The sequence below is a fragment of the Myotis daubentonii genome, chromosome 17, assembly GCF_963259705.1.
Source record: "Myotis daubentonii chromosome 17, mMyoDau2.1, whole genome shotgun sequence".
NCBI classification, from domain to species: domain Eukaryota; kingdom Metazoa; phylum Chordata; class Mammalia; order Chiroptera; family Vespertilionidae; genus Myotis; species Myotis daubentonii.
The window spans coordinates 31385295-31413258 of record NC_081856.1 but is presented as its reverse complement, the minus strand read 5'-3'; the positions used below and the strand labels follow the sequence as shown (position 1 = coordinate 31413258).

Sequence of the window (27964 nt, the reverse complement as noted above, 5' to 3'; positions counted from 1 at the left end):
CTCCCTGCAGGTCTCTCTAGGAAGGAACCTGTGGGTGAGAGAACGAGGCCAGGAGGTACTCCAGGAGGCTGTAAGTTTAGCAGGCCTCCCAGAACACTGATGTAGGAGGCTTGTTCTATTAAGTCCCGGAAGCCCTTTTATTTTTATCTTTGGAAAGTGTGTGAATACTTGTAATGCTGCTTTGCTTCCCAAACTGGACAGTGAGTTAAACAGCAGCAGCAGAGCAACAATAACAAGAATAACTACAGACGCAGCAAAAGCTCTCATCCTGGCCACCATGGAGTTCCCCGAAAGAACTTATCTTGTGACTGACAAAGCCACCAAGATGTATGCCTTCACACTAGACAGGTAACAGCCATCTGTTTCTGCTTCACGGCTTTCTGTCTTCAATCCTCAATACATCCCTAGACCCCCCAGCTTCAGACTGGGAACTTTTGCTGTGCAACTTGGGACATTTTGTAAAATTTTATAAACTGTTGGCGGACTTGTATAATTCATATCCTGAAACATGCAACACTCTCCATGATTTGAGTCTTAACTATCCTAAGAGCATGAAGGACATCCTTTATGAATGTATTTCCATCTGTAGATTTCCTTCCAGAAAATAGACGTATACAATCTAATGTGTTTGCCTTTCTTTTCCTCAATTACTTCTACTTTTAAAATAGATAGTATATTTTATTACATTATATTTAGAAAGAACGGAGGCTTTTCAACGATGTGACAAAATTTGTGGTTACATTGATCTTAAAGTTACCTGTCCACCTCTTGCATCGTCTTCTACCAATTCACCCCTCTACCCTTATTCCATCTATACCTAGTGCTTTTCTCTTCATATAAGAAAATTATTTGCCATTTTCTTAATCATATAATACCATTATTGAATATACACACCTATAATAAAAAGAGCTGAGTTTTAATGTTCTACATAGTTCTAGTTCCTTTGAATATCCCCCACAGTGCCATGTACAATATATTAATTCATTTTCCTTTATTTAAAAATTATGGATTGAACACACCTGGATATATAATGGAGAAGAAAAGATTCCTAGTCCCAGATCTCTGTCCTCTAGAAACTTGGAGTCTAATATGGAATACATATAAGAAAAAAATCAATTACAAAATAGCATGTAAGTGTCATTCTGAGGTTGTTCAATGAGAATATCTCAAGGAAACCTAGGTCTTAGCTGGACTATGGAAGTCAGAGAAAGCTTTTCAGAAGCAATAGGTTGAGCACTGAAAAATAAAGGGAATTAGAGTAAGGTTAGAGAAACCTTACACAGGAAGTAGGGTTAAGGAAAGCTGATCAGATGGAGATATTGCTGGGTAAAGACAGAGACATGTAAGAATGAGTTTTGCGTGTTTGGGGAATTCAATCCAAGTGGGGAGCAAAGAGAAACTCAGTGCGTAGAGATGAATGAATGAAGATCTGAAATACATTTATGTTAGGAGCAGAAGTGAAGAAAATACTTATCCATTAATAATATGCATAGTGCTGTTTGTTTCATGGGACCGAATTAATATTCCAAAGAGGAGCAAGATCATGTTTGATAGAATCAACTCTCTGAGCAGCTGCAAAGAAAAGCTTTCTCTCTCAGGATATTTATAACTTTGCTTTGCAAACATATGACAAAGAACCGAGACCATCTATTATCTCACCTTATAAGAATTATTTTTCTTAGAAAGTAATATTACATGTGATTTTTTGAGTTCATAAACAATAAAGACTCATGTTAGGTCAGGCAGAAATTTTGTACAACAAATTTTTAACACTTTGGGCACTATTAATAGAGCATCTCTACATTATTGAAATAACAGTATTTTCCTTCTCATTAAAATAGACCATTAGCACTCTGTGAGGCACATAAAGCCAATCATTTATGGTCATAGGGTCTCATTTGCCTCAGACATGTGTTTAGCTTGCAGGATATGGTGATGATAAAAATGGTCAAACCTGTTTTTCTTTTCTTTTCAAATAAAAACAATTAGACCCAGAAGAAATTATCCTGTTCCCTCATTTTCCCGGTCAGGAACCTGTTTCTCCCTCTTTTTCTCTGTGATGCTGTAGTGAATTTCTTTGCTCTGGTCTATTGTTCCTGCTCTTCAGAGCCTCAACTATATTATAACACGTGGAAATCTACAGTGATTAATTCAGTGGCAGCAAATTTACACTTACTTTTTGGATGCATCATAGCATTTGCTTTTTAGAACCATCTTTTAAAATATTCTTCTTGAGATTCACATTATCCTTCAGCTTAAGAGCCTGCACTGCATCTAGACACTTAGACCACTTTGCTCTAATGAGATCTTGGGGAATGCATTTTAACTTGGGGTTTTAACTTTTAGAATCATAGATTCTTTGGGGAGCCCAATGAAGACTGTGGACTTTTTCATGCACCAATAAAACACACACATACACATATATGAACACTCTGCATCCCATGTCCATGGACCCTATTAAGCCATGGATGTCTGGCTGAGTGCTTCAAGTTCAATCTCAGCCCAAAGGATAGCCATACTGGTCAATTTGAGGTCTATAGGAAAGTGGTATTTAAGAGTCAAAATTGGCCAGCGTTCTTGTGTTTTTCCCTTGTGGCACTGCCCACAGGCTATGCTCTGGTGGGATTTCTGCCTTCTAAACTGTCCAGGGATAAATTATCTTTCTCTGGCCACAAGATTCATGGAAAATATAAAATAAACCAGTGCTCATATAAACAGTGCTAGAACAATTGGTGGCCCTGCCTTGCTCATGCTGCCTTCTCAGGGTCCTTTGGGTTGATGACCATTGGGGACCCACACTATTACAGTATATGGTTATTTATTATTAGGGCATATATCACATTACAAAGGCAACAATGTATAGATATAAATACTTTATGTGCCTCTTGCCAAGTGGTTCCTATTGCAATATGAAGAGTTTGTGGAACTGCTCAAAATCCTGAGTGCTATTAACATCATTGGTACAGACCTGCCGAAGTCAACTTGGCAATATACATCAAAGTCCTTAAAAATATGGATACTCTTTGACCAAGCAATTTCCCTTCTAAGATTACACTTTAAGGAGATTATAATATATTGAGCAAAGATTAAATATAAGAATATGAATCAAAGTGAGGCTTATCTGAGCAAATAATTTGAAAAAATGAATTGTCCAATAATAGGAATTCAGTTAATTATGTTGTGACATATCTATATTAAATATAACAATCTCTATAGGTTAAAAGTAATGATGTAGAATATTTAATAAGTTGAGGAAATGTTAACAATAAATACAGGTAAGATTCAGGTCCCAAAGCTGTATCTTTGGTAGGATCTGTGGTGACACTGTCATTTCATTCACAATCCATTCTGGCCCATCCCCAGTGAGTTGCAACCATGTGATTTAGGTAGTATTTGCCCCATTCTCAACTGGAGGAGTCAGCATGGCTGGCTTTAGCCAATATTCTGATTGGAACAAGGTCTGAGTCAATCAGCCCATTCAAATTCCCCTGGGTCTAGGGATTGGTTTTCATTTGGCCAACTCAGCGTGCAACCTAGAACTCTTGTTTAGCAGTTGGAAATGAGGACACTTGCAAGTGTGTAGCCCTGACTGCCTGGGGCAACCATCCCACTATCATGAGGAAAAGCAGCCTGAAGCACAGTTAGAACTAAAGCAATGGATCCAGAGCCCTGATACATCAGTCTGAAGCCCACTACCTCCCGACATTTTCAGTTTCAGAACCAATAATCCCCACTTATTGATTAACCTACCACGAGCTTTGTTTTCTGCACTTGTAATAAAAAATCCTAATTAATATGGTCTTTAATTATGTACAAAAAGTGTGTTTGTATATTACAAAGCTAAAAAACAACATGTCCATAGTCATTGTCTCTTGCAGGTAAGGTTACCAGTGATTTTCCCCTCTGTTTGTGCTTTTCTGTAATTCACAATTTTCTATAATAAATATATTCTGTTATTCAGAAAAACTAAGTATAATGATAATTAGAGTCAGAATCAAAATCATCATCTAAGCCAAAGCCTGCAGATCTTTAATTCTAGCTGGTGATTAGACAAGTGAAATAGCTCTTCAACTGGAGGCTAATTTATTTCTGTTTTTATATCTTTCAAAGTAATGAATACAAAGCTCTTAATTCTAATAATCTTATTAATGCTTCTAATAAGTTTATTTAACAATTAAATGATTAGTTCAAGATCTGTGAACATCAACATAGCATCAGTAAAGATTGGTTTTAGATTTACTGAAGTTCAGGTAGGGAAGCAAAGTGGGGTGACCTGGAAGACACAGGAAGTCTTGGAATCCCAGCTCTGCAATTTCCCGGCTATTTGTCCTCAGGCAATTACTTAACCTTTCTGAACCCTAATTATTTCAGCTTAGAAACTATGGGGTTGGACTAAATGTTATGTATAATCTTTCCATCTATGAACTTCTATAATTCTATAAACGGCTCTAAATAGTGATTTCTGTGTGAGCAGAACTAGCAGAACTGATATGTACTGCTTGCTATAGGAAGTATAAGTAAGTCTCAACTTCCATTATAACTTTCATGGATTGGTAGAGATTGTGTGCAATGCTGTGTGAAGAAGGTTTCTAGGGTCCACATGGACTTAGTAGGAAAATCTGCTATGATCTATTAACAATGTTGTCGTGGAGAAGAAAGTGACAGTGCTGGCATGCAATGGTGGGAATTCGAATCATCAGTTGGCTCACAGACACATATCTAATGATGTTCCCATTCCTTTTTTGATTTGTGGGACAGTATCCAATATCTTTTCAAAATGAAGTTATTGGGAAGGAAATGTATCTGCTTCCTTCCTCCTGCTCCTTTGATATCTCTTAATCACTGGTAGTAGAGACTGAAGAAGAGTTTGACTGAATAAGAGCAAAACTTTTAGTACTGGAGACTTCGGAGAGACATTTCTTGCTTGTTCCTTACACGTGATATTTCCTGTAGAGGGAGCTGTGAATTACAGCCTCCTAGATAGCTAGCAAATGTCCTCACAGTGGTTCAGAGAAAGGCCAGGGCTGTCAGTGGTGTTGGCAACCATGTTCATTTCTTGCTTCTGTCGAACTCATGCGCAGTGTGGATCGCCAGCAGAAACCCTTGACTAAAGATCACTGTTCTGGAGAGAAGCCAGAGGTGCTGGAGCCTGGAGCCATCTATCACTGTCACAGTAATGCCAAGGCCACAGAGAACAGGGCAAGTGAGCAACTCTACGCCAAGTGGAAACTCTGGGCTGCTTCGGGAATATGCTTCGTCTTCATGATTGCAGAGGTTGTGGGTGAGTATTTCTCAATGAGGCTTTTCTGATTAAACAAGCAAAGAAAATCAAATCCTCCATTCTTACAGGAGGGTGACCTAGGTTCTTTTAAAGTGAGAGCTAACCTTTCTGTAAGTATGAAGTAACAATGGGCTCATTGTAGATACGCTGGAAAATAGAAGGAAACGTAATAACATTCACCACCATCCCACATTAGGGTGATAACTGCCAATAAAATTATGAAGTATTTCCATACAATATATTTTCTATTCATAGCTCAGTTTTTCAACACAACCGAGAGCACACTAAATGCTTCTGACCATGCCATCAAATGCTCTGAAAATATTTTCACGCCTGAACAATGCACACTCCACTGTGATTTAAAGGACCATCTCTCTATTGTTAGAAATGTAGGGATTTTTTTTTCCTGTTTATGGACAATGCTGCAATAAAAAATCTTGAATAAAACTCTGCCTGCCTTTCTGGTTAATCTCTTCAAAGAGAGTCCTAAAAGTGGAAATAGTTGGTTGAAGGACATGAATATTTTCATTACTTCTTTTTTTTTTTTTTTTAAATATATTTTATTGATTTTTCACAGAGAGAAAGGGAGAGAGATAGAGAGTTAGAAACATCGATGAGAGAGAAACATCGATCAGCTGCCTCCTGCACATCTCCCACTGGGGATGTGCCGCAACCCAGGTACATGCCCTTGACCGGAATCGAACCCGGGACCCCTCAGTCCGCAGGCCGACGCTCTATCCACTGAGCCAAACCGGTTTCGGCTTTTTCATTACTTCTTGATGCATATTGCCAAACTGCTATCCAGAAAGCTTAATACAATTCCTATGTCTGCCAGGTCTGCATGAAAATGATTGCTCTCCAATCTTTACCAGAACTCATTTTAATCTTTGAGAAATCCTTGTTAATATGTAAATGAATATGCTTTATTTTAACATCCATTAGTGCTAGAATATTTTTTTTGCATGCTTATTAGTGATCTGTATTTCTCTGTAAATGCATTCCTGGTGGCCTCTTAATGTCTGTTTCTTAGAGAACTTATAATTCGCTATATTGATCTCTGGGAGCTCTTTATATATTAGGATATTAAACTTTTGTTATGTTTATTAGTACTGTAACTGCTTTTTGTTTGCTTTTTAATTTTTGTTTAATTTTTGGTTTGACATAGAGAAGTTTAAAATTTTATAGAGATAATTGTATCGAACATTTTATTTTTAGCTGATTTTTTTACTACTCTTTCACCAATTTAGTGCCTAGCAAGCCTTCCCAGGGACTGAGAAGATAAATACCATTTTGTTGTTCAGTTTTAAATCAATGTGAAAGTAGATATGTTTTAAGAATTGAAAAAAATCTTTTTCTAGCCCTAACCGGTTTGGCTCAGTGGATAGAGCATCAGCCTGTGGACTGAAAGGTCCTAGGTTTGATTCCGGTCAAGGGCATGTACCTTGGTTGTGGGCACATCCCCAGTAGGAGGAGTGCAGGAGGCAGCTGATCGATGTTTCTCTCTCATCGATGTTTCTAACTCTCTATCCCTCTCCCTTCCTCTCTGTAAAAAAAATCAATAAAACATATTAAAAAAAAATCTTTTTCTAAACAGCTAACAATGTTTTCAGTATAATTTATGAAATAATTATTTTCTCCATTGATTTTTGATGTTTCTTTTATCATTTATCAAATTTTTATAAACAATAGGGTTTGGTTCTAAGGTATTTCATGATTCCTGTTGCTGGTTCTTGTCAGTAGTAACACATTTAATTAATGCAAATTTATATGTTATAATAGCTCTTATTCTTTCCTTATTAATCCTTGTTTAACAGAAAAAAGATAAACATAATTTATTTTAGTTTATTATTTTAATTAAACATGAGAATCATTTTGCTCAGGTTTCTCCAAAATCTAATTATGATTTTAAGAATGGGTATAAGGAGAAAAGTGAGTTTTGTGAATGAAAGGCCATCTCGCTTCAGAATACTGATTAGACATCAGCTGGGGAGAAGATGCCATCAATTTCAGCATCACACGGATCCAGGAAGAAGCAGAGGCAGAAAGTACTGGAGGAAACAAGCCAGTTTCTACTTCTTCCTGAGCTGCGTTCGAAATGGGGCGGTGCCAAGGCCTTTATTGGAAGGCTGTGAATTTCCAGACATCACCTTTTCAAATTGCATTTCGAATGGGTTCTGTTTTTTAGATTTTCCATTTTGTCAGTCTCTTTCATGAGCAATGCAATATTGTCCACAACCTTATGAATTTCAATAATGAAAAAGAATACTCCGTTGGCAAAGATGTCAGTGGGTATCCACAGGGCGTTTTCCAGATTGGAACTGTTAAAAGTAAATTATTTGCTATTCCACAAGCTATTAAGTCAGTACCTTCAAAAGACTTACCCTGGCTCTAGGAACTGTGTGCTATCAATTATTTTTGTAAACCAAGTGGAAGCAGGTTATTAACAACCCCGGATTTGTCTTAGGCTGGATAAGTCTAAGTTCTTTTCCAGTTTTGAAAAGCAATAAAAGTCTGAGTACATGGGCCATAAGACTCCATAGCTTGAAGAAAACAATTAATTCTGATTGCTAGCCATTATAGTGGAAAAAATAGCTTAGCAGATGCTAATGGAGTAACCGTCCATTTTCAGATGGTTATTAATTTATGCTACCTTTTGAGTAATAGAGAAAAAATTAATAACCATCTGAGAATGGATGATTATTCCATTAAAAAAAAAACCTCACTTTTCTCCTTATCCCCATTCTTATGCTCTATCACTTTGCTTTTAAAAAATGACTTGCATTTTTAGGGGGTAAAATGGGAAGTTATCTTCTCATTCCTGGATAACTGGTCTGTGAGTTCTAATGTAACTTTTATTTTATTTTTTAAATATATTTTATTGATTTTCCACAGAGAAGAAGGGAGAGGGATAGAGAGTTAGAAACATCGATGAGAGAGATCGATCAGCTGCCTCCTGCATGCCCCCCAGTGGGGATGTGCCCGCAACCAAGGTACATGCCCTTGACCGGAATCGAACCTGGGACCCTTCAGTCCACAGGCCAACGCTCTATCTACTGAGCCAAACCGGTTCGGCTCTAATGTGACTTTTAGAGTCAAAGGAAAGTAATGTCAGTAAAGAAATTATGTGGATACTGACAACCCTTTGGAATTTGAGCTGTATTTATTTTGAGCAGATTTTCCTAAAACATTGCTCTCATCATGTTGATTCTGTCTTCAAAATTCTTCCCTGGCTCCCCTTTGCCTAGTTCAGCCCTTCACAACCTTTCCCCATCATGGCAGATGTAGGAACTTTTACTGAACACTGAGGTAAACTGGCAAGAATACCTGTGGCAACAATAGCCTGGTTTAGGGGCTCCCTCTGTGCTAAGCCCCAAGTGAGAGAGACCAATATATTGGGAAGCTCTGGCATCCTGGACAAAATGAAAACCTCTTACTTTGGCTTTCAAGCCATTCCACCATCTGGCTGCCAAACAGACTATCAGTCTCTTTCCTTTACTACTTGCCCACACGGCTCTTCTGTTTCAGCCATTTATTCACTGAATGCAAAAATAATCATTGTATCTTAATATCTCTGTAGCTTTGGCTCATGACTTTCCATTTGAATGAAAAAACACTTTCCTTCATCCCCCACACTCATCAAAACACTGGCCATGATTCAAGAACCCAGCCCACAGCTCACTTCCTCCCTAAAGTCATTTTGACCATGTCAGAGAAAGCAATTATTATTCTCAGATTACTCCTGCAGGAGATGGGATTTGAGCCAATCCTTGAGGGAGGGGGGTAGACATGGAGAGGTGGCTAAGAGGGAGATGAGGGGACCTTTCAGATGGAGGGGCCTGAAAGAGCAGGACCAGATTATTACTGTGGTCCTGCAGTGTAAACATCAGCCTTGCCTGGAGAGACTGAGCGAGTGGGTCTGCAAAAGGACAGGGAGTATGTGTTCTCAGGAAGCAATTCAAGTGAGTCTGCCAGGCAGCCACATTTGGGTGCCACTGTTGGTAGTGAACTGGTACTGCGTGTTCAGCAAGCTTTCTCACACTCATTGCCTGGTTGCAGTTCTGGTATCCTGGCCCAGGTGCCTCATGCTCATAGACAAGGCTGGGTGCGAGATGCCAAGCTGGATTAATCAGAGTCTCCGGGTCTTTACATAGGGAGACTTGGGGGGGAAAGCTCTGTTTACTCTGCAAATACTCTGCTGAAATGCTCTGAACCTGGAGCTTCCAGAGGCCCACTTTTCTTGTCGAGGGGGAGGAAGTCTGTCTTCTCTAGGACAATAAATAGCAATAGTTGGACACAGAGGGGAGCCCCAACATTTTTGAATCTGAGTGTGGGCTGCACCCAATCCCATCCCACCCAGATCTGTCCTCAGTTGCTGAGTCAATAAATTGTCACTTGATTGTTGTTACTGTTTAAGCTGGTTTGAGTTAGGCAGTTATGACTTACCAATGAAAGGACCTACGGAAGGTAGTGGTGTAGGGTAAAACATGGTTGTGGAGAATAAAACTGGAACAGTAGTTGGGGGTTCAAGAAGGACCATACGGAATGGGGAATCTGGACTCATTCTGCAAGCCTGGAGGAGTAACTGACATTTTAAAAGAGAAGATTTTGAAACAGCCTAAGTGCCCATCAACAGATGAATGGATTAGAAAACACAACGGAATACTATGCTGCTGTAAAAAAGAAGGAATTCTTACCATTGCAACAGCATGGATGGAACTGGAGAGCATTATGCTAAGTGAAATAAGCCAGTCAGTGAAAGAAAAATACCACATGATCTCACTCATTTATGGATAATAAAGACCATTATAAACTGATGAGCAAAAATAGATACAGAGGCAGAGCAGCATCAAACAGACTGTCAAACGACAGCGGGAAGGCCGCGGAGGGTTGGGGGGTGGGAGGGGTAAGAGATCAAACGAAGGACTTGTATGCATGCATATAAGCATAACGAATGGACACAAGACACTGGGGGCTAGGGGAGGCCGGGGGAAGGTCAAGGGGAAAAACAAAGGAGACCTATGTACTATTCTTTGTAATATTTTAAGCAATAAAAGAAAATTTTTTAAAAAAGAAGAGAATCAGGTCATAGATCTGTGTTTAGAGAGAGAACTGAACTCAGTTTGTAGAGCAAATGGGAGGGAGGAATTCAAGATCCAAGAAGGCTGTAAGCATCAATGTCCTTTGAACCTGTTGAATTGGGACTCTTTTTTATTGTTTAAAGTATTACAAATAGTAGTACATATGTCTGCTTTTCCCCCCATTGACCTCCCCTGGCCTCCCTCACCCCCCAGCACATGCCCTCACCCACCTCGTGTCTGGTTATGCTTACATGCATGCATACAAGTCCTTGGTTGATCTCTTAGCCAGACCCCCCACCCCAACCCTCCCCTGCCTTCCTGCTGAAGTTTGACAGTCTGTTCGATGCTTCTTTATGTCTGTATTTTTGTTCATCGGTTTATGATGTTCTTTATATTTCACATATGAGTGAGATCATGTGATATTTATCTCTTTCTGACTGGCTTATTTTGCTTAGCATAATGCTCTCCAGTTCCACCCATGCTGTTGCAAATGGTAAGAATTTGAATTGGGGCTCTTTCAGATTGCTTGTGAAATTCCGAATTGTAGAAAGGCCATAAAGAGACGAGTTACATTGTAGATGTAAACATGTATTCCAATTTGAAAAGATGGACATAAAGACACGAAAAACTCACCAAAGATAAGCTCAGCTAAGGCCAATCCTGGAAGAAACTGAGCGTGGTTAGGAAAGGCATCCCGAAGCAGGACTGCTTAGAGGCAAGCAGGAATGGAGGGGGCACTAGGTTGCTAGATAGAAATACAGAGCTGGAGGCTGGCTGGGGGAGATGGGAAGTATCTCAGAGTAAAAAAATATGTGTATCTTCATAGTAAGAAAAAGATACAGGTGGGTAGTGTGATAACCACAAGCTTCACTGATAAGAGACTTAGTCTCCACGAGAGCCAGGATGTCTCAATAGCTTCCACCACTTACATTTCCTGATGCTCCTGGTATTAAAAATTTAAGAAATGTCAAAACATGCCTGTGCAAACTGTGGTGTGTTTTGAATACTTGTTACATAATTCAAACTCACAGACAGTGAGTTTTTGGCATAACAAGCTACATCGTATAATAATGCTATTCATAAGGCAATGAAAGAATTTTTAAAATATGGCTTACTAGCGTACAATGGTGTAGTCCAGGAATGGGAAACAAGGCGAATGCTGTCAGACAACCAGCTCGCTCTTTCATTCCCATCAGGATGCCTATGTTCTGCACAGAACGCATCATGCGTGCTTCACAACAACTCTGACTCTGAGGTGAACATGAGACCCAGGCCCAGTGGCCCCGCTGGTCTTCTGCTGTCATCTCCACCCGACAGGCCCTCAGTGGGGTCTGTTTCCAGAATGCAGTCCTTACTGCCTCTCCTACCTTGTTATACGTGCATTGCTCTCTACATCTTGCCAAGCAATCCAGACATATGAGTGCTGCCGCCTGACGTCATGCCTTTATCATCATTTCCTTTGGCTGTTACCCTTGTCTGTTAACTGCTAGCTGCTTCTCCCTCCAGGCCAGTCTCCGTATTGCTGGCAAAGATCTCCCTCATAAATACTGATCTGAACATGTCACAACCCAGCCTCCAAATCATAAGTAGACCCCCTGACCCCATAGGATGACAGTCGAGTTCTTTAACATGACATATAATGCCCCACACAAGTTTCTCCAATCCACCTTTGCAGTCTGATTCCCCATTATTTTGCCAAAACTCCACACCTCCTGTTTTTCCACGAAGGTTCCATGCTCTTCCAGTTCTCTCTGTTCTTGTTCCTGCTATTACCTCTCCCTGAGAAACCCTTCTCTTCTAGCTAATCCTTCCCCCTTTCTCCTGTGAAAAGTTCCCCAAAGCTCCCAGTGGGAGTGGCTTTCTAGTCTTCTAGCCTATTTGTCATGTGTGTCTTCAGCACAGTGAGTGTTAGTGAGATCACAGAAGAGAGGGGCTGGGATATTTTTTTTGTATTGATTTCAGAGAGGAAGGGAGAGGGAGTGAGAGAATCATTGACTGGCTGCCTCCTGCACACCCCCACTGGGGATTGAGCTCACAACCCGGGCATGTGCCCTGACCAGGAATCCAGTAGTGACCTCCTGGTTCATAGGTCGATGCTCAACCACTGAGCCATGTAGGCTGGGGGAGACTGGGATTTTTAAACTTTATCTTTGTGTATCCTATTCTTGTATCGTGAACAGTAAGGGCTCAATAAATATTGATGGGCTGATTGAATTAATTGTCACTCATACCCCATGCATTCAGAAGCAAATGCAAGTTCAGTTGCAAACGACCTCTTGCAAACAATTTTGCTCCACAGCCACTCATCATGATTGCTCACAATTTTCTAGATGGTTCTTAAAAGTAGTTCTGATGGTTGCAAAATGGTTCTTGGTTTCCGGACTGCCCCCCATCACCCCCCTTAACATGCTTCTTCCAAAGTCAGGCCATTTTTTTCCCTCAATTGCCTCCTGACTCAGCGGAGCCTCTTGAAGAAACCCTATAAGACCTTATTTCCTTGACTTGGGCTACGATTTCAGCTCAGCACACAGAATCACCATCATCATTCATTGCTGAGATGGTGGTGTGCTGCTTATCTGCCTGCAGTCATTTTCTGGGCAAGAAATAATGCATTAGGAACACAGCTTCATTATCAGGCCCGGGTTTGGCAGCTAGAGCAACATTCCAGGGTAATTGGAAGGACAGCTGATTTGTTAGCAAAATGTTACTTTTTGGCTAATGAATCATTGTGATTTTTGCACTGACAGCTCAGTAACAAGCTTGAAGACTACTTTCCCTCAGACCATTAAACTTTGACAAACCCGTTATTAACTGCAGCGAGAGCCAGGAGTCTGTGGGGATTATTGCAATTATGAGCCATATATGTAATTCTTAAAAATCATTAGCCGACAAGGTGAGTCTGATGACCGAGGGCTGATGACTGACAGCCGCCGTCACTTTTAGTGCAGGAGGGAATAAACAGCTGCCGGGAGGACGATCCGTCAGCAGAAGCTCTTTGCTGGGAAGACGCAGCCGGAGTAATAAAGGTTATTGCTCTCGAACAACAAGCTCTGTCCAGGAGGGAGGAAGCGAGGCTTTCCTTTGGCTTCCACTGTGGAGGCTGGAGGTCTTTGCTCAAAAGAGAACTAGAGGGAAGCAGAGGAAGCCAAGGGAACACAGAGAAGAGCCAGCCAGGCCTTCGCCGCGTGGGTTTTCTTTCTATGCTTTACCGGACTGTGACACTCAGCAGTCCCTTTAGAAGTTGCCTGTCCTTTCGCCTTACTGTTGCCCCTATTCCTAACAGGGGTCTCGAACTCAGGTGGATAATGCAAATTAGCAGAGAAGACAGAAGCAGTAAAGACTGTGGTAAAATCACAAGGCAAGAATATAAATAAAAACCCATCAGTGGGCCATTGTGTCATCGGGTTTACAGACGGAAGTCCAGGTCCTCAGTTGCAGTGTGAGAGCCTGTGAACCTGGCCTTTCCACAGCCTCATCGTTTTGCATTGCCCTTTCTGAATCCCCATGCCCCTGTCTGACGGGGATGATCCCCAAGAATGCCCACACTCTCCAGTCTCTGTACCTTTCCCCCTTGGGAATGGCCTTGGCCTTGACATTCATTTCTACATGTTCAAATCCTACCCACTCTCTGGGTCTCTGTTTCTTTACTTGTCAAATCGGGAAGAAGAGGCGGATTGGATCCATGCTGATGTCTCTTCTAATGCTCTGTGGGTCTGTGACATTTCACCAACTCGGGTTCGCACATACGAATCTAGTTGTGCCCCACACAAGGGTCCCCAACCTCCCTTTCCAGGCTGATTTCCCATTATGGGTTGGGGACCCTGGGTGGGTTGGGAACCCTGTGTGGGGCATTATATCCTCACCCCGTGTGATACTGTGCACCCCCCAGGTGGCCACATTGCGGGGAGTCTTGCTGTCGTCACAGACGCTGCCCACCTCTTGATTGACCTGACCAGTTTCCAGCTCAGCCTCTTCTCCCTGTGGCTGTCCTCCAAGCCTCCCTCCAAGCGGCTGACCTTTGGATGGCACCGGGCAGGTACAGTTCACCGACGGAGCGCTCATGGTGGAGTGCCCGCAATGAGAAACAACAGGTTACAGTGCCTGCGTAAAGGCGGAGGTCAAAATTCTGGAATGTGCCTAATCACTGACTCACAGAATGTTCCCAGACCCTGGTAGGCTTTTCGAATCCACCTCCAACGCTGAGCTGCAGATCAGGGAGAGGCATAAAGGAACTCCTAAGTGAGCAAATGTACTTTACTCAGTGGGCACATTGAACACTATCCTATCTTTAAATGTCAATGTAAATGTCACATTCTATGTTTCTTTTCCTTACCGTTGCTCTTAAAACGCATCTAGAGTGTTGATATACCTCTGAGCTCACCTCTGTGTTGATGGGCTGTTGGGTTGGCAAATGAAACTCATTTTTCAAGTACCCTCTGAAGCCTCCCCCTTTTACTGTTGTAATCCACAGAAGCTACTGGTACTGGCACGTTGTAAATGTTTTATGGCAAAATTAAGAGTTTCTAATGCCTTTTACTATTTGCGTCTCATTATTTCATCTCCTAATAAGTTTCAATCATTTTAGCACCTGCTTAAATTAAAATCCCTAAGGAAAACAGCACGCGTGGGCAACAAATAATACGCTTTTAAAATTTGCTGCAAATTACTGAGTAACACGGAGCATAATGAACTCAGATGCTGGTGTTTTATAAATGCAACATGAAAGCAGCTTGTCTTAGTGCTAAAATCCTTCCAACATTTTGCTTTCTGAATCAGAGTGAACTAATCTAAAGCTTCTTTTTGGGGGGAGGGAACATGAATATCTCTTGACTCTTGGGGACGTTAAGGTGATTCATGAATGCTTTGTGTATGGACGTCTGTGTGCTTGCATCCTTAGAGATCCTCGGTGCCCTGCTGTCCATGCTGTGTGTCTGGGCAGTGACTGGTGTGTTGGTGTACCTGGCGTGTGAGCGCTTGCTGTACCCTGATTACCAGATCCAGGCCACCGTGATGATCATCATTTCAGGCTGTGCTGTGGCAGCCAACATTGTGTAAGTCACCCCACACACTGCCCAGGAAGCTTGCCTTTAACCCTGTCTGGACTCAGATGTGTGTTTGTTCTTGTTGCTATTTCTTGCGTGTGTTTAATTCCTCTACTTGTGAGGATGGCAGAGACCTGACAGAGTGCTCACGTGGTTCTATGGCTGAAGGTAAGGTCGGTTGTGCTCATTTACGTATCTTACTATCAGCTTCTAATAGCTACCATTTTCAATGCTTTTTATGTGTCAAGGACTGTGATATGATCTTTTGATCTACATTATCAAGCTCCATGTTCACAACATCCCTACTTTCCAGATTAGAAAACTGAAGCTCAGTGAGGTTAAATGAATTGCCAGTGAGGAGGTACAGAGCCAGGATCTGAATGTATTCTAGACCCACCATACTCAGAATGGGGTCCTAGCCATTCTGCTCTCATGCATATTGATGGTTCCACATGGGACGTGACTTACTCCTACTCAGTTTTTACTACAGGGACATATTATGGCTTCCTACAGAGCTGGAGTGGAAGGGATCTTAAATTCTATTTACTTTAGTCCCCTTTCTACTTTTGAATTCTCCTTTGCAACATCCTATAAAATGGTCATTAGTTTCATATATTTTAACAGAATAGCAGAATTTATTTCTCTCATAAGCACTCTACCATATCTTTGCAATATTTTGACTATAAAAATTCTGCCTTAAGCTATGTTAGCTAAACTCTTCATTTTCTACCTGTTGGTTCATCCCCTTAACCAGGTAGTCATAAATCACTCTTATGGGATGTGTGACCATGTCCTACTGGACATGTGATCATGTCCTACTGGACATGTGATCATTGCCATATTTGTCTGCTTTTCCCCAAATGAGCTACTTGGTTGCTTATGACAATGGGGTTTTAAGGCCAGGGATTTGATCCTTTTGGTCGATTTGCTCCTTCCCATTTGACAAAATAATTCGGGACAACCCTATTTAAAACTGTATCTATTTGTCTGCCTGTCCATCTATCTGTATCATCTGTGGTACAGAGAACAATGGCCCCTCAAATTTTTCCATATTCTAAGGCTTAGCACTTCTAAATATGTTACCTTACATGATAAAAGAAATTTTAAAAATGTGATTAAGTTAAAGATGGATCTTGACATGGGGGAGATTATCCTGAATTATCCAGATAGGCCCAATGTCACCACAAAGGTCCTTATAGAAGGGAAGCATCAGGTCAGAGAGGGGAGAAGATGCTGCATTGCTGGCTTTGAAGATGACAGAATGTAAGTGACATCTCGGAGCTGGGAAAGGTAAGAAAGTGTGTTCTCCCCTAAAGCCTCCAGGAGGAATGCAGTCCTGCACGATCATTTTAGACTCCTGACTTCCAAAATGATAAGATAATAAATTTATTTTGTTCTAAGCCAGAAAGGCTTGTGGCAACTTGTTACAGCAACAATAGGAAACTCATACACTATGCATCATCTGCTTGTCTATCTTGCACTGCCACGTGATATACTGCAATAGGCTTATACATGAAAGTGAAGAAGACAGTGATAGAAGAATGGCATCTTAAACAGTGTTTTTAAAGCGAGGGCACAGTGGATCTCTGGAACTAGAGGAAAAGCTGAGCATGTACATGTAGAGAAAGCTCCCCAGGTCCCTCTAGTACCCTTACCTTGTGCCTGCCTCTGTTCCTCACCTCTTAGTTTGCAAACCATTGCCAAAATCTCTGAGCTAAACCATTAGAAGGGTGATATTTCATCTGCTGTAACTGACTAGATCCCTATTTCCACCCAGTTATATTGAAAAAGTGTTTCACGTTGGCATTGGGGAGATCAATCCCAATCTATCACCACTAGGAGACAAGCCAGAGCACATGTCCTGCTGACGGGGGATCAATAACATCATCTTTGCATAGGAGAACAACATGTCCACAAGGCAGCAGGAAGAATAAAAATGTTAATAATTTCCCAAGTCATATGGCACATAATTGTATTGATGCTACACAAAGATGAAGGGTCCCCTAGCTAACTACCACATAAATCTGGACCCTCGGTGATTGAGTTTGACTTTCTAAACAGATACCATCCACACTTTCTTTTTACTGCAACTGCTGTTGAACTTTGACCTTAATTTTCAGGTGCTCAGAAAGATAAGGGAATTAAAAAGCTTTTGACTTCCCTGTGGAAGCAGGTAGTTATTAACGGATAAGGCTACTGAGTGACTGTAATGTTTTCTCCCAGAACTGGGATTACAGGTTCCAAGTACAGGTAGAGGCTGTGTTGTCTGAATAGACAACCACAATTTGGGAATAAATCTATTCCTTGGGGACTCAAAATCAGGACAGAAAGTTATAATACAGGTTACAAAGGGATTCTAGGATGAAAATTATTGACAGAGCCTTAAGGCCATTGCATGCCAAATTTCCTCTGCCTGAACATTCCCTCCCCTCCTAGCCAAACACTAACCTTTCACATCTGACTCAATTGCTTTGTCCTGCTAACTAAATCAGATTCCCTTGTTTGACTATCTTAGTAGGCTTATTATAATTAGAATTTTCCATGTATGTGTGTGTTTGTCTTTTTAAATTCTCTGCATCTGCTTCATGCTTGAAGCCACAATGGGGAGGGACCATGTCTGTTTTCACTTACTCTTATGCCCTAAACATTTAACAGTGCCTAGCATACACGGGTGTCTAAGTAAGTTTTTCTTTTTTTTAATAAAATGAGTGAAAGAATGAATGACAACATGATGAGCACACATACTAGTAGCAGACCTAGAAAGAGAGTCTAGTAACTGCCAGCCGTGGGAGGCTGTCTGAAGACCCTGAAATGGTAGCTCCGAATTGAGGGTCAATTTCTGCCAAAACACTGACAGTCTAAAAAGGAAACATTATGTGAAAAGCAAATCCTGGTGGACAGCAGTCAGTTCACATTGTGATGATGATCTGAGAGTTGACAGACACTTTTCTGAAAATAAGGGTACGTGGTACTAAACAATATTTCTTTAAAACCTCTGTTACAAAATGTACAGAGAAGTTTCTAGGCAAAACACTCCTTGTTGGCCATCAGTAAAAAAAGTTCTCGTTTTGCCTTTGGTCTAATACCTCTTGAGGTTGTAGAGAAATAGAACCAGGTGCATAATTTATGATGGCTACTACTTAACACTTTGATTTGGATAGGAAATGTTAAATTTTGCAATACATTTATAATATTTTAATATATTTTACTCTCTGGATAAATAGCTACATATACATAAGCACAGTATGCTCATCATTGGCCATTAAAATTATTCAAATTTCAAATTCTTATGTAGATGATCAAAATTAAATAAAAGATTTAAAAATCCAGCCCTGATGAAATTCACTACTCATTTTGTTTTACTCCTTTCTGCTGCTTTATGCATTTGAAACTAATACATTTAATTAAGCTCCCATCAAAGTTCAGCTTTAAGCCTAGCTCAGTAAGTAGACCTTCAATAAATGATATTTTTCCTCCTCATTGTAAAATACTCGGCTTTCATCAGAGTAGTGGATGCTTTCCAGTTTTAATGTGAAAGGGGAGCATTAGGCGGAAAGGAAAACTGAGGCGAATCTTCATTGTCTGCCCTTTTGTGGAAAATTGAAAATGCTATGATCCACTTGTGTTCAAAATTAGTCCGAAATAGTATATCTTAAAACAGGAATATTTTAATTACCTGTCAATTTGGATAATATATGCTACTGTTAACTCTTCCATTATGCCGGGTAGGTTTTTAAGGGTTAATCTCATGTGTGCTGAGAACATGTTCTCTTGTTCAGATTAAGTGTGATTTTGCACCAGAGGCCTCCTGGCCACAGTCACAAGGAAGTGCAAGCTAATGCCAGTGTCAGAGCAGCTTTTGTGCATGCGCTGGGGGATCTGTTTCAGAGCATCAGTGTGTTAACCAGCGCACTCATCATCTACTTCAAGGTGAGTATGTTTGCTTTAACTCACTGTCATAGCAATTTTATAGACCAAGTAGTATGAAAGGGGGTCCTCCAAAATTAACAGAAAGGAGGGTGGACAGGCTATTCTTTTCCTAAACACACTACTGTGTAAATTTTAAACAAATAAACATTCAAAGCCTGAAACCTTGGACTTTCCAAATTCCTGAGAGCTCTGTCTTTAATTGCAGGGCTTCCAGTCTTTTAAGAAAGTAGTTCCTTTTGTCATTGGGTCAATATGCACTACAATGGAGCCATAAATATCTTAGAGATTTTGGGTTGTAAGCAACAGAAAAAAATCTCTAGCTCACTTAAGTAATAAATAAATATATAAATAAACAAACAAATAAAATATATGTAAAAATAAATTATATATAATTATATATACATATGAAATTTATTGAATGTACTCCAGGCAGAAATCAAGATACAAATAAGGGTCACTTTTGTTATCTAGATTTCAGAAACTATCCAACTTCTGTCCCAGACACCAAACTGAAATGAATATGACTCAACTCATTTTTTTAAATTTCTTATCATTCTGCTGAAGATTCATATTTCTGGGAAAGGAGTCTAGCGTGGGTCTTGTACCTGCTGCTTGGCCAGAGGTAACTTCTCTCCAAAAGGTCAGAGTGTTCATGAAAAGTAGGAATGGCTGTGGGTGGGCCTCTGACCCTAAGGAAATATTCATTGCAGATTTGCATTTGGTAGTACTGAGAACCAACAGGGGTGTGAGAGTGGTGGTGGTGGGGGGGGTGGGGTGTGGAGGTGGGGAGGGGGGAAGAGGGTAATGGAGAAGAGCATTTATCTTTGTTCTTATCATGATTGCCCAGTTAGCAGGGACTCTACATTAATTTTACTAAAAATGAAAACACGTAAATACAAATTACAAAAACATATCTGAATTCAGTTGAGCAAATGCTCACTCACTGAAAGCTTTAAGTTTAAGGAAAAATAGTTCAAAATTGTATGGGTTAGTCGAGTTTGAGAGTATGCTTATAAAGGTTAAATTTCTTAGACATAATGAGGCAGACTTCTCTGTGGCCCAAAACTGCATCAGAGACAAAATAGCAGGTGTTTCAACCTGAGGCTAAGGGTTTCAGTGGTGAGAGAGGCAAGAATGAGGCCTCAGCTTGTACTATTAGGACTGGATCAAAGATGTCTATCTCGAGTATGTCTCATACTTAGAAGGGAAAAAAACCACACTAACCCCAGTCTGCCAAGACCAAACTCCAGCTGTACCTCGGGCATATGCAACCTCTCAGCAGATGACAGGCTTTCTTCTCATCATAATTAAGGCTGAAAAGTCAATGAGCATTATGCGAATCAGCTCATCGTAAACTCTGTACTTCTGTTCATTTCTGGGAAGTCAAATCAGGCCTCTTGAGAAAATACTCAAGAATATCTCTCCCTTCACTTCTTAAATAATGGGAGATGCCCTGTAGTCTCTCTTCTTCCGTCACTGGTAGTTTCAAGCTTAAAACAGGGGTGGGGAATGTCTGGCTTGAGGGCTATATAAGGCCTGAGAAATCATTTGGTTCAGCCCTGCCAAGGCATTAGGGGTGAGTTAACTAAATGTTTGACCAAATATAGCAGGGTAATTTTTAAGTTGATAATTTTGTATGGCCCGCCAGTGATGTTATAAATGTCCAAATAGCCCTTGGCAGAAAAAAAGGTTCCCGCCCCTGGCTTAAAAGAAAGATTGAGTCTTCAGAAAGTTGCCTCTGAATTGGATATTGTGTCAAGTTGGATGTTAAGTGGGAGGAGAAAGGTTGATAGAGAGGGAAGGAAAAAGGGAGGTTTACATATTTTATTCATCAGACTTTCTTCAAAGGAGACACACATTCAGTTAACCTAAAGCTCTTGTATTTTCCAGCCAGACTATAAGATGGCCGACTCAATCTGCACATTTGTGTTTTCTGTCCTGGTGTTGGCCAGTACCGTCACAGTCTTAAAGGACTTCTCCATCTTACTCATGGAAGGTAGGAGTGATTTCATTTTATTCCCAAGACCCATGTTTTCTCTTCCCTATAACCACAAGAGGTGGTAGCCTCAAGGCATGCTCACTATTAATATATATCACAGAGAACATTTAAACTGATAAAGAATTGGGGGAAAACAAATATTATGATTTTCTTTCATATGGAACAACTAAAAAGTAATGGTTTCAATTTTCCTCCAGTAACTGTTAAATGTTATGGTTCAGTATAAAAACAATATGCACACACACTAAAGATAGACATGGAGGAAGTTATTGTAAAGATATTAGTTTATCCCTAAATGTATGGGCAAGACCCAAGAAAGACAGTATAAACCTATCCTTAGCAGCGCTGTAGCTATTCAGAAGAGCTTGCCGACCACCCTAGTTAGACTAGGCCAGCAGTTCTCCAACATTAGTGGCATCGGAATTGCTTGGAGGGTTTGTTAAAACACAGATTGCTGGGCCCACCCACACCCTTCCTGAGACATAGGTCTGGGGTGGGGCCCAAGAATCTGAAGTTCTAACAACATGCTGCTGCTGCTGCTGGTCTGGGGACCACACTTTGAGAACCACTGAATCAGTCTTTTCATAGCACTTAGAGATTCCTACAGGAGGGTGCGGGGAATGGCTCCCAGAAAATTCTATCAGAGCCAGAGGTTTGCATCGTATCAAACATTTGGATGATCATGAATATCCGGATATTGGATGAACTTTTCTTTTTTGTCTAGCACATTTTGAAATAAGGGAGACACAGTCTCAGAGGACAGTTGCCTTCAAACCAGTTCACGTTTTTAGTGTTCACTGCCATGGCTGCATTTAAGGTTTCTGTTCTCAGTGGGCAGTATCATTGTTGGCAGATGATAATGTTGACAACAGTGAAACCAAATGGAGTCAAATGTCACTGAGTAACAAGTGAACTTCCTCGCTCTGGAGGTGACAATATTTGATTTGTCAAGTCACAAATACATCCATTTCCTTTCCTGAGGGCCAAGTGCTGAGCTGCAGCTGTTGTCGCTAGGATGGCACTTATGACTACCAGGGGGATAAAAGGCAGATTGGCGCACTATTGGTGGAGATGACTATATTCCACTTCCCTGTCTCTCAGTGTAGATCTGCTCTGGTGATTATCTTCCTTATTTATTTAAAGAAAGGACAGTTAATTATGGAAACTGCCAAATAACTCCTATCTGGTAGATGCTTAATTTCTAAACTAGGTTTTCAAATTAGAATAGCATAAAAGAATACTTATCTTTGGTAACATTTTAAAATAATATGCAAAGGTAGGAAATGAATTTTAAAAGTCTCCCTTTTTTTTTCTACTTGGAATTCTCAGTCCCATTCATCAGGGGTAACATCTACTTATAAGTTGACATACATCTTTCAAAAGATAACTATCCTATATAATAAAAGCCTAATATGCAAATTGTCCCCTGGACCAGGAGTTCAACCAGTATTTCAATCAGGGGTGGAGCTGGTGGGCCAACCACAGGAAGGGAGCCCAAGCCAGTGGCTGGCAGCTGCTAGAGACCCACCTGTGCATGAATTTCGTGCACTCAGCCTCTAGTATGTATGTATATATATATATATGTATATATATATATATATGCATAAATGTATACACATATATTTACATATATACACATATAATGTATACCACATTGTATATAATATATACATATAAATATTTACATATATACATATAATGTATGTATACACATATAATGTATATATACACATATAATGTATGTATGTATTTTTTAAACAAATAGGATTCTGGATTTGTACTTATTTTGCTCTACACTTGTTTTTATCACTTGGATATCTTTCCATTTAAATACATACAGAGAAACGCCCTATTTTTTTTACATAGCTATAAACTATTCCACTGTATGCATGTACTTGCTTATTGATGGCCATTACAAACAATGGTATAATTAACATTCATGTGCATATATACATATTTAGCATTTGTACACCTTTGGAATAATTCCTAGAAATGTTATTTCCATTTCAAAAGTTCTGTGCATTTTAAAATTTGACAGATACGGTCATTTCTGCCAAAAAAACTATTTCAACATCTTTTTGGCCAATAGAATATAACAGTGCCCATTTCCTCACATGTTCACCAATATGGGGTATTATCAAACTGTTGATTCTCTTCCTTCCTAATCTGATTGGTGGAATATTTTATCTTATTTACTTAATATGCAATTCTATAATTGAGCGTTTTTTTCATTTATTTATTAATCTGGGAAATTATTTTTTTAACACTAATTTGAGTACTTTCCTGGATACATTAATATTTTTGCAGGCTCTCCGTCAGGGGAAAAATGGTCCCTAGAATGTGATGGAGCACGGAGGTCCGTGGGAGCATAGCCTCGTGCTCGTTGACATTATTTCATGGAGTAAAATAAGTAATAGTGGACTTGTGTTCCTCATGAACGTAAAGAGATAAATGAGGCAAGAGAGACAAAAAGTAATGGGATCATGACTTCATCATAAGGGTCCTAGATGAATGATAGCAGGTCTTCAAGAGCCAAATGAAACTCTGCAGAGATGACACACTAGGCATAACAGTCAACTGTAGGTTGCAATCCCTAGAGTCTAGCATTTGCATAACACCTCACACTCAGAGCAGGAACTGCAGACCCTCACATCCCACTTATCTATGTAACCTTAGCAATGCTTTTTAACCTTTCTGTCTCCCAATTTCTCCTCCAGTTAAATAGGAATCGTAGCACTGATAAAACTAGCTTGTAAAGTTCTTGTAAATATGAAAATAAGACAATCATCCTATATAATAAAAAGCTAATATGCAAATTGTCCCCTCTACCAGGAGTTTTACCAGGCGGCAGGGCTGGCTAGCCAACCTCCCGTGGCCCCTCCCCCCGGCTGGCCCAGCTCGTTCAGCCCCAATTGGGGCGGGCCGGACCCCACCCATGCACGAATTCGTGCACCAGGCCTCTAGTTATAAATAAAGTACTTAGCATAAACCTTGACCTACTATATGTTCTCAACAAAGCTATGTCTTTATTATTATTACTATAATTCAACAATTTCACCCATGATTGTATATATATTCTATGACTAATCTGAGAAAAAAACCCACTAATTTGTTTCTGCTATCCTGAGCTTTGTGCAGCTAATTAAGTAAAATTACATATTGACCAACTCTTTGTTATCTCTGCGAAATAATATGAAGTGGGATTAAACTAAACTCAAATTGTAGAGAATTTTAAATTAGCCCTAAGGAGAAAATCCCAATGAGTAAGGCTCTCAAATCCTGAAAAAGGCGGGTTAAGGATCCTCCCCACTTACAGCCCCAATTGGCCATCTAGATGAGCTATATTCAGTGGAATAACAATAGCCTCCCACTCTTTCCTTCTGTCAGGTGTGCCCAAGAACCTCAACTACAATGCTGTGAAAGAGCTCATCTTAGCGGTGGATGGGGTGGTGTCTGTGCACAGCTTGCACATCTGGTCTTTGACAACGAACCAGGTGATTCTCTCGGCTCATGTTGCTGCAGGTCAGTAAGACTGGACAAAATTCAGTCCTTGTTCTGTAAAGTCAGTAATTTTCCTCCTTTTTGTAGAGCTGCCCTTAGTGGCCGATACCTGTCTAAACAACTGTGAAATACTTTGTATTACCAAGGGCCTTGGAAAACCATACCCCTTGTCAATGTTGTCATGGTAACAATGATACTGATGGTATTCCTAGAGGCTGACTGAAAAGGGTAGGACAAAGTGAGTAAAAATGCCACCCAAATTTGAAGTCCTTAGGTTCTGAAAATTAGACTTCACCTGTTTGGCTTGGAACTCAAACGGTTAAATAATAGGGATGATTTCAACAATAAATCTTCATTGAGTATCTCCTGTGTATGAGATGCTCTGCCTATCACTGAAGAAAGATAAAGCATACACAGGTTCCATCCTTAAGGTTCTTTTTTTCTTTTCTTTAAATATATTCTTACTGATTTCAGAGAGGAAGGGAGAGGGAGAGAGAAAGAAACATCAATGATGAGAGAGAACCATTGGTTGGCTGCCTCCTGCATGCCCCACACATGGGGGATCGAGCCCACAACCTGGGCATGTGCCCTGACTGGGAATTGAACCATGACATCTGGTTTCTAAGTTGATGCTCAACCACTGAGCCATGCTGGCTGGGCCTTAAGGTTCTAACAACCTACAAAACTTGGTAGTAAAAATTAATGGTGATTTTTTTTTTTTACTGGATGGTTAGAAATTCTATAACCATGTGAGATAATTCTTAGGAAATTGGATTTATTCTAAAAATGACTTTCTCAAGGAGAAGGTGATTTTGTCCAGGGTATGTCCTAGAGCTGAGAAACTGGGTGGTGGGAGGTGTCTCTCTGCCTCAGGAGACAGGCCAATAAGACACATTAGGCTGCTAGAAAATAACTCAGGAAGTTATGTAGACGCAGGGTATAGAAACATCGGTGACAGTCATTTGAGGACTTTGCTTTCTCAGACATCCCGATCTTTGCTGAGAGGCTCAGATCTGGCTACAGGGAATTTACAGCATCCACAACACTAATATTTTATTGCAAATGGAAGAACCTAGTAATCATGTTACTGTGGAGGGAATTTTACAGCCTCCTGATACCTTTGGGGACAAGAGAAAAGATGGAGTGAGGGTTGCTGCTCTAAGAAAGGCCTGTGGGGAGCTCTAAATGCTCTCTGCCTCCTGTCACCAGCCTTAATATAGGTTCTGATTAGATATAAGGGCTGCAACCCAGAGGTCCCTGGGGACTGGTGAGCAAGGCTGTATAAGAAATAACAGTTCTGGCTTTTTCCAGGGCTCATTTCCACTTTCATACTCAGCTCCTAGGAGTGCCAGACCCCAGAGATAATTGTGAAGAAGAGCTCCCATAGTGTCTGGGTACTTTGCTGTCCTAAAATCCTGCCCCCCCCCCCCCCAACACACACACACACCTTGTCTGTGTAGATGTAGCTGATTGTCAGAGCCAACCTGGCTCCTTCTGAGCACTAGGCCTGTGCCTTGCCCCACTAAGTACTTGAAGCTGGAGATGTAGTAGTTGCCTATTTGTGTGCAATCAATGTCAGGCTCACTATGATTCCTCTTCAACAGCAGCCAGCCGGGACAGCCAGAGCGTTCGGAGAGAGATTGCTAAAGCCCTCAGCAATAGCTTTCCTGTGCATTCACTCACCGTTCAGATGGAATCTCCTGCCGACCAGGACCCCGGCTGCCTTTTCTGTGAAGAGCCCCAGGACTAGTTCAGTCAGACCATCAGCTTCCTGAGTTGACAGGTCACTACGTGATGCTCTGCAGTTCCTGGAACATAAAAAATAAGGAACCAAAGGAAGACGTTTGAGAAATTGATGATACAGTACAATGTGCATATTACACTTCTTTATTTAGCTCCACCCACCATGAATGAGATGCATTTGGATTCACTAATCAATACTGATTATCATCAGTAGCTGTGTTCCATTTCAGGAATACATGTGTGGGCCATTCCTAACTGGGGCTGAAATAACAACTGTTTGTAACTACAGGCCTTAAAAAGTGCATCGCCCTTCAATAGCACAGCCCAAGGATGAGTGGGTCAAGATGAACTAAGGGAAGTCTGATCAGGAATCTGTGGCAAGGAAAGAGTCACAACAATTTCCCAAAACTGGAGAAATAAAAATAAGAAGAGTCAAGTCAAGGATAAAGAGAATCTGGAGGCCCAATAGTTCATAAGAACTTGACTATCCCACCAGGTTGTAATATGATTTAAGGCAATTCTTTTGAATCCCTTTCTATCAACATCACTATTCACTAAATGGGGTAGAAATGCCCTCGCTCCATCTTGCTTACAAATTATGTTGTACAGTGTCTGAAATTATTGCATTATATTGTACTTCTCTGTATAAAAATTGTGGACAAATGCAAAATTATAAAGTTTACTGCTTTTTGAGAGTTTTCATATGGTAGGACCTATTAATAAAAGAAAATGGGGAGACACAAAGAGGCAGATTACTTATTTCAAGTCACATGGAAAATAATTTAGTCAAAAAGTTAATAAGGTCTTGAATAATATCTATGGAGTACTGACTATTGTCTAACTGGTCAACTTATCACCTCGCTTCACTCTAATGATAACTTTGAGCCTACAGATAAGGACATAGGCTCATACAGGTTAAGTGCCTTAACCATGTCTTTTATTCATTCATTCAAAAATATTTTTTTGAGGCAGGCTATGGACTGAGCATTGGTGGGCAAAGCTGATATGGTCTTTGCCTTCATAGAGTTCTTTCCCTTTTGTGGGAGAGACAGGAATTGCACTAATAAATACCACCAAGAATGTAATACAAATAGTGACAAGTGACAATAAGAGAAAAGAGGCTGGTTTAGATTGGGAGAGGTCAATGGAGACCCTCTCTGAAGAAATAGCTTCTGAGTTGAGAGCTGAACAAAAAAGCAGGCGATAAGCAAATGAACAGTAGGAAGAAGCTGGTTTTCAGAGAAGCAAGATCATGACTGGAAACCCTGGAGAACGAACTTGGTGTGTTTGAAGAATGGAGGGAGGACCTTGTGGCTGGAGGGCCCTACGTGAGGGGCTGAATTTAAGGACCTGAAACAGGAGAGATAAGCAAGTGCATGTTGGAAAGTAG

General features: G+C 40.5%; 1 protein-coding gene across 1 annotated transcript; it reads left to right on the top strand.

Annotated features, from left to right (window-relative positions):
* Nucleotide 1: 1 nt before the first annotated feature.
* SLC30A8 (solute carrier family 30 member 8) lies at nucleotides 2-27301 on the top strand. Its single transcript, XM_059672735.1, has 8 exons — nucleotides 2-348; nucleotides 5082-5281; nucleotides 14249-14395; nucleotides 15257-15410; nucleotides 19181-19331; nucleotides 21222-21327; nucleotides 24718-24852; nucleotides 26436-27301. The coding sequence occupies exons 1-8, from the start codon at nucleotides 278-280 to the stop codon at nucleotides 26579-26581; spliced, it is 1110 nt and encodes a 369-aa protein (XP_059528718.1). The 5' UTR covers nucleotides 2-277; the 3' UTR covers nucleotides 26582-27301.
* The last annotated feature ends 663 nt before the right edge of the window (nucleotides 27302-27964 follow it).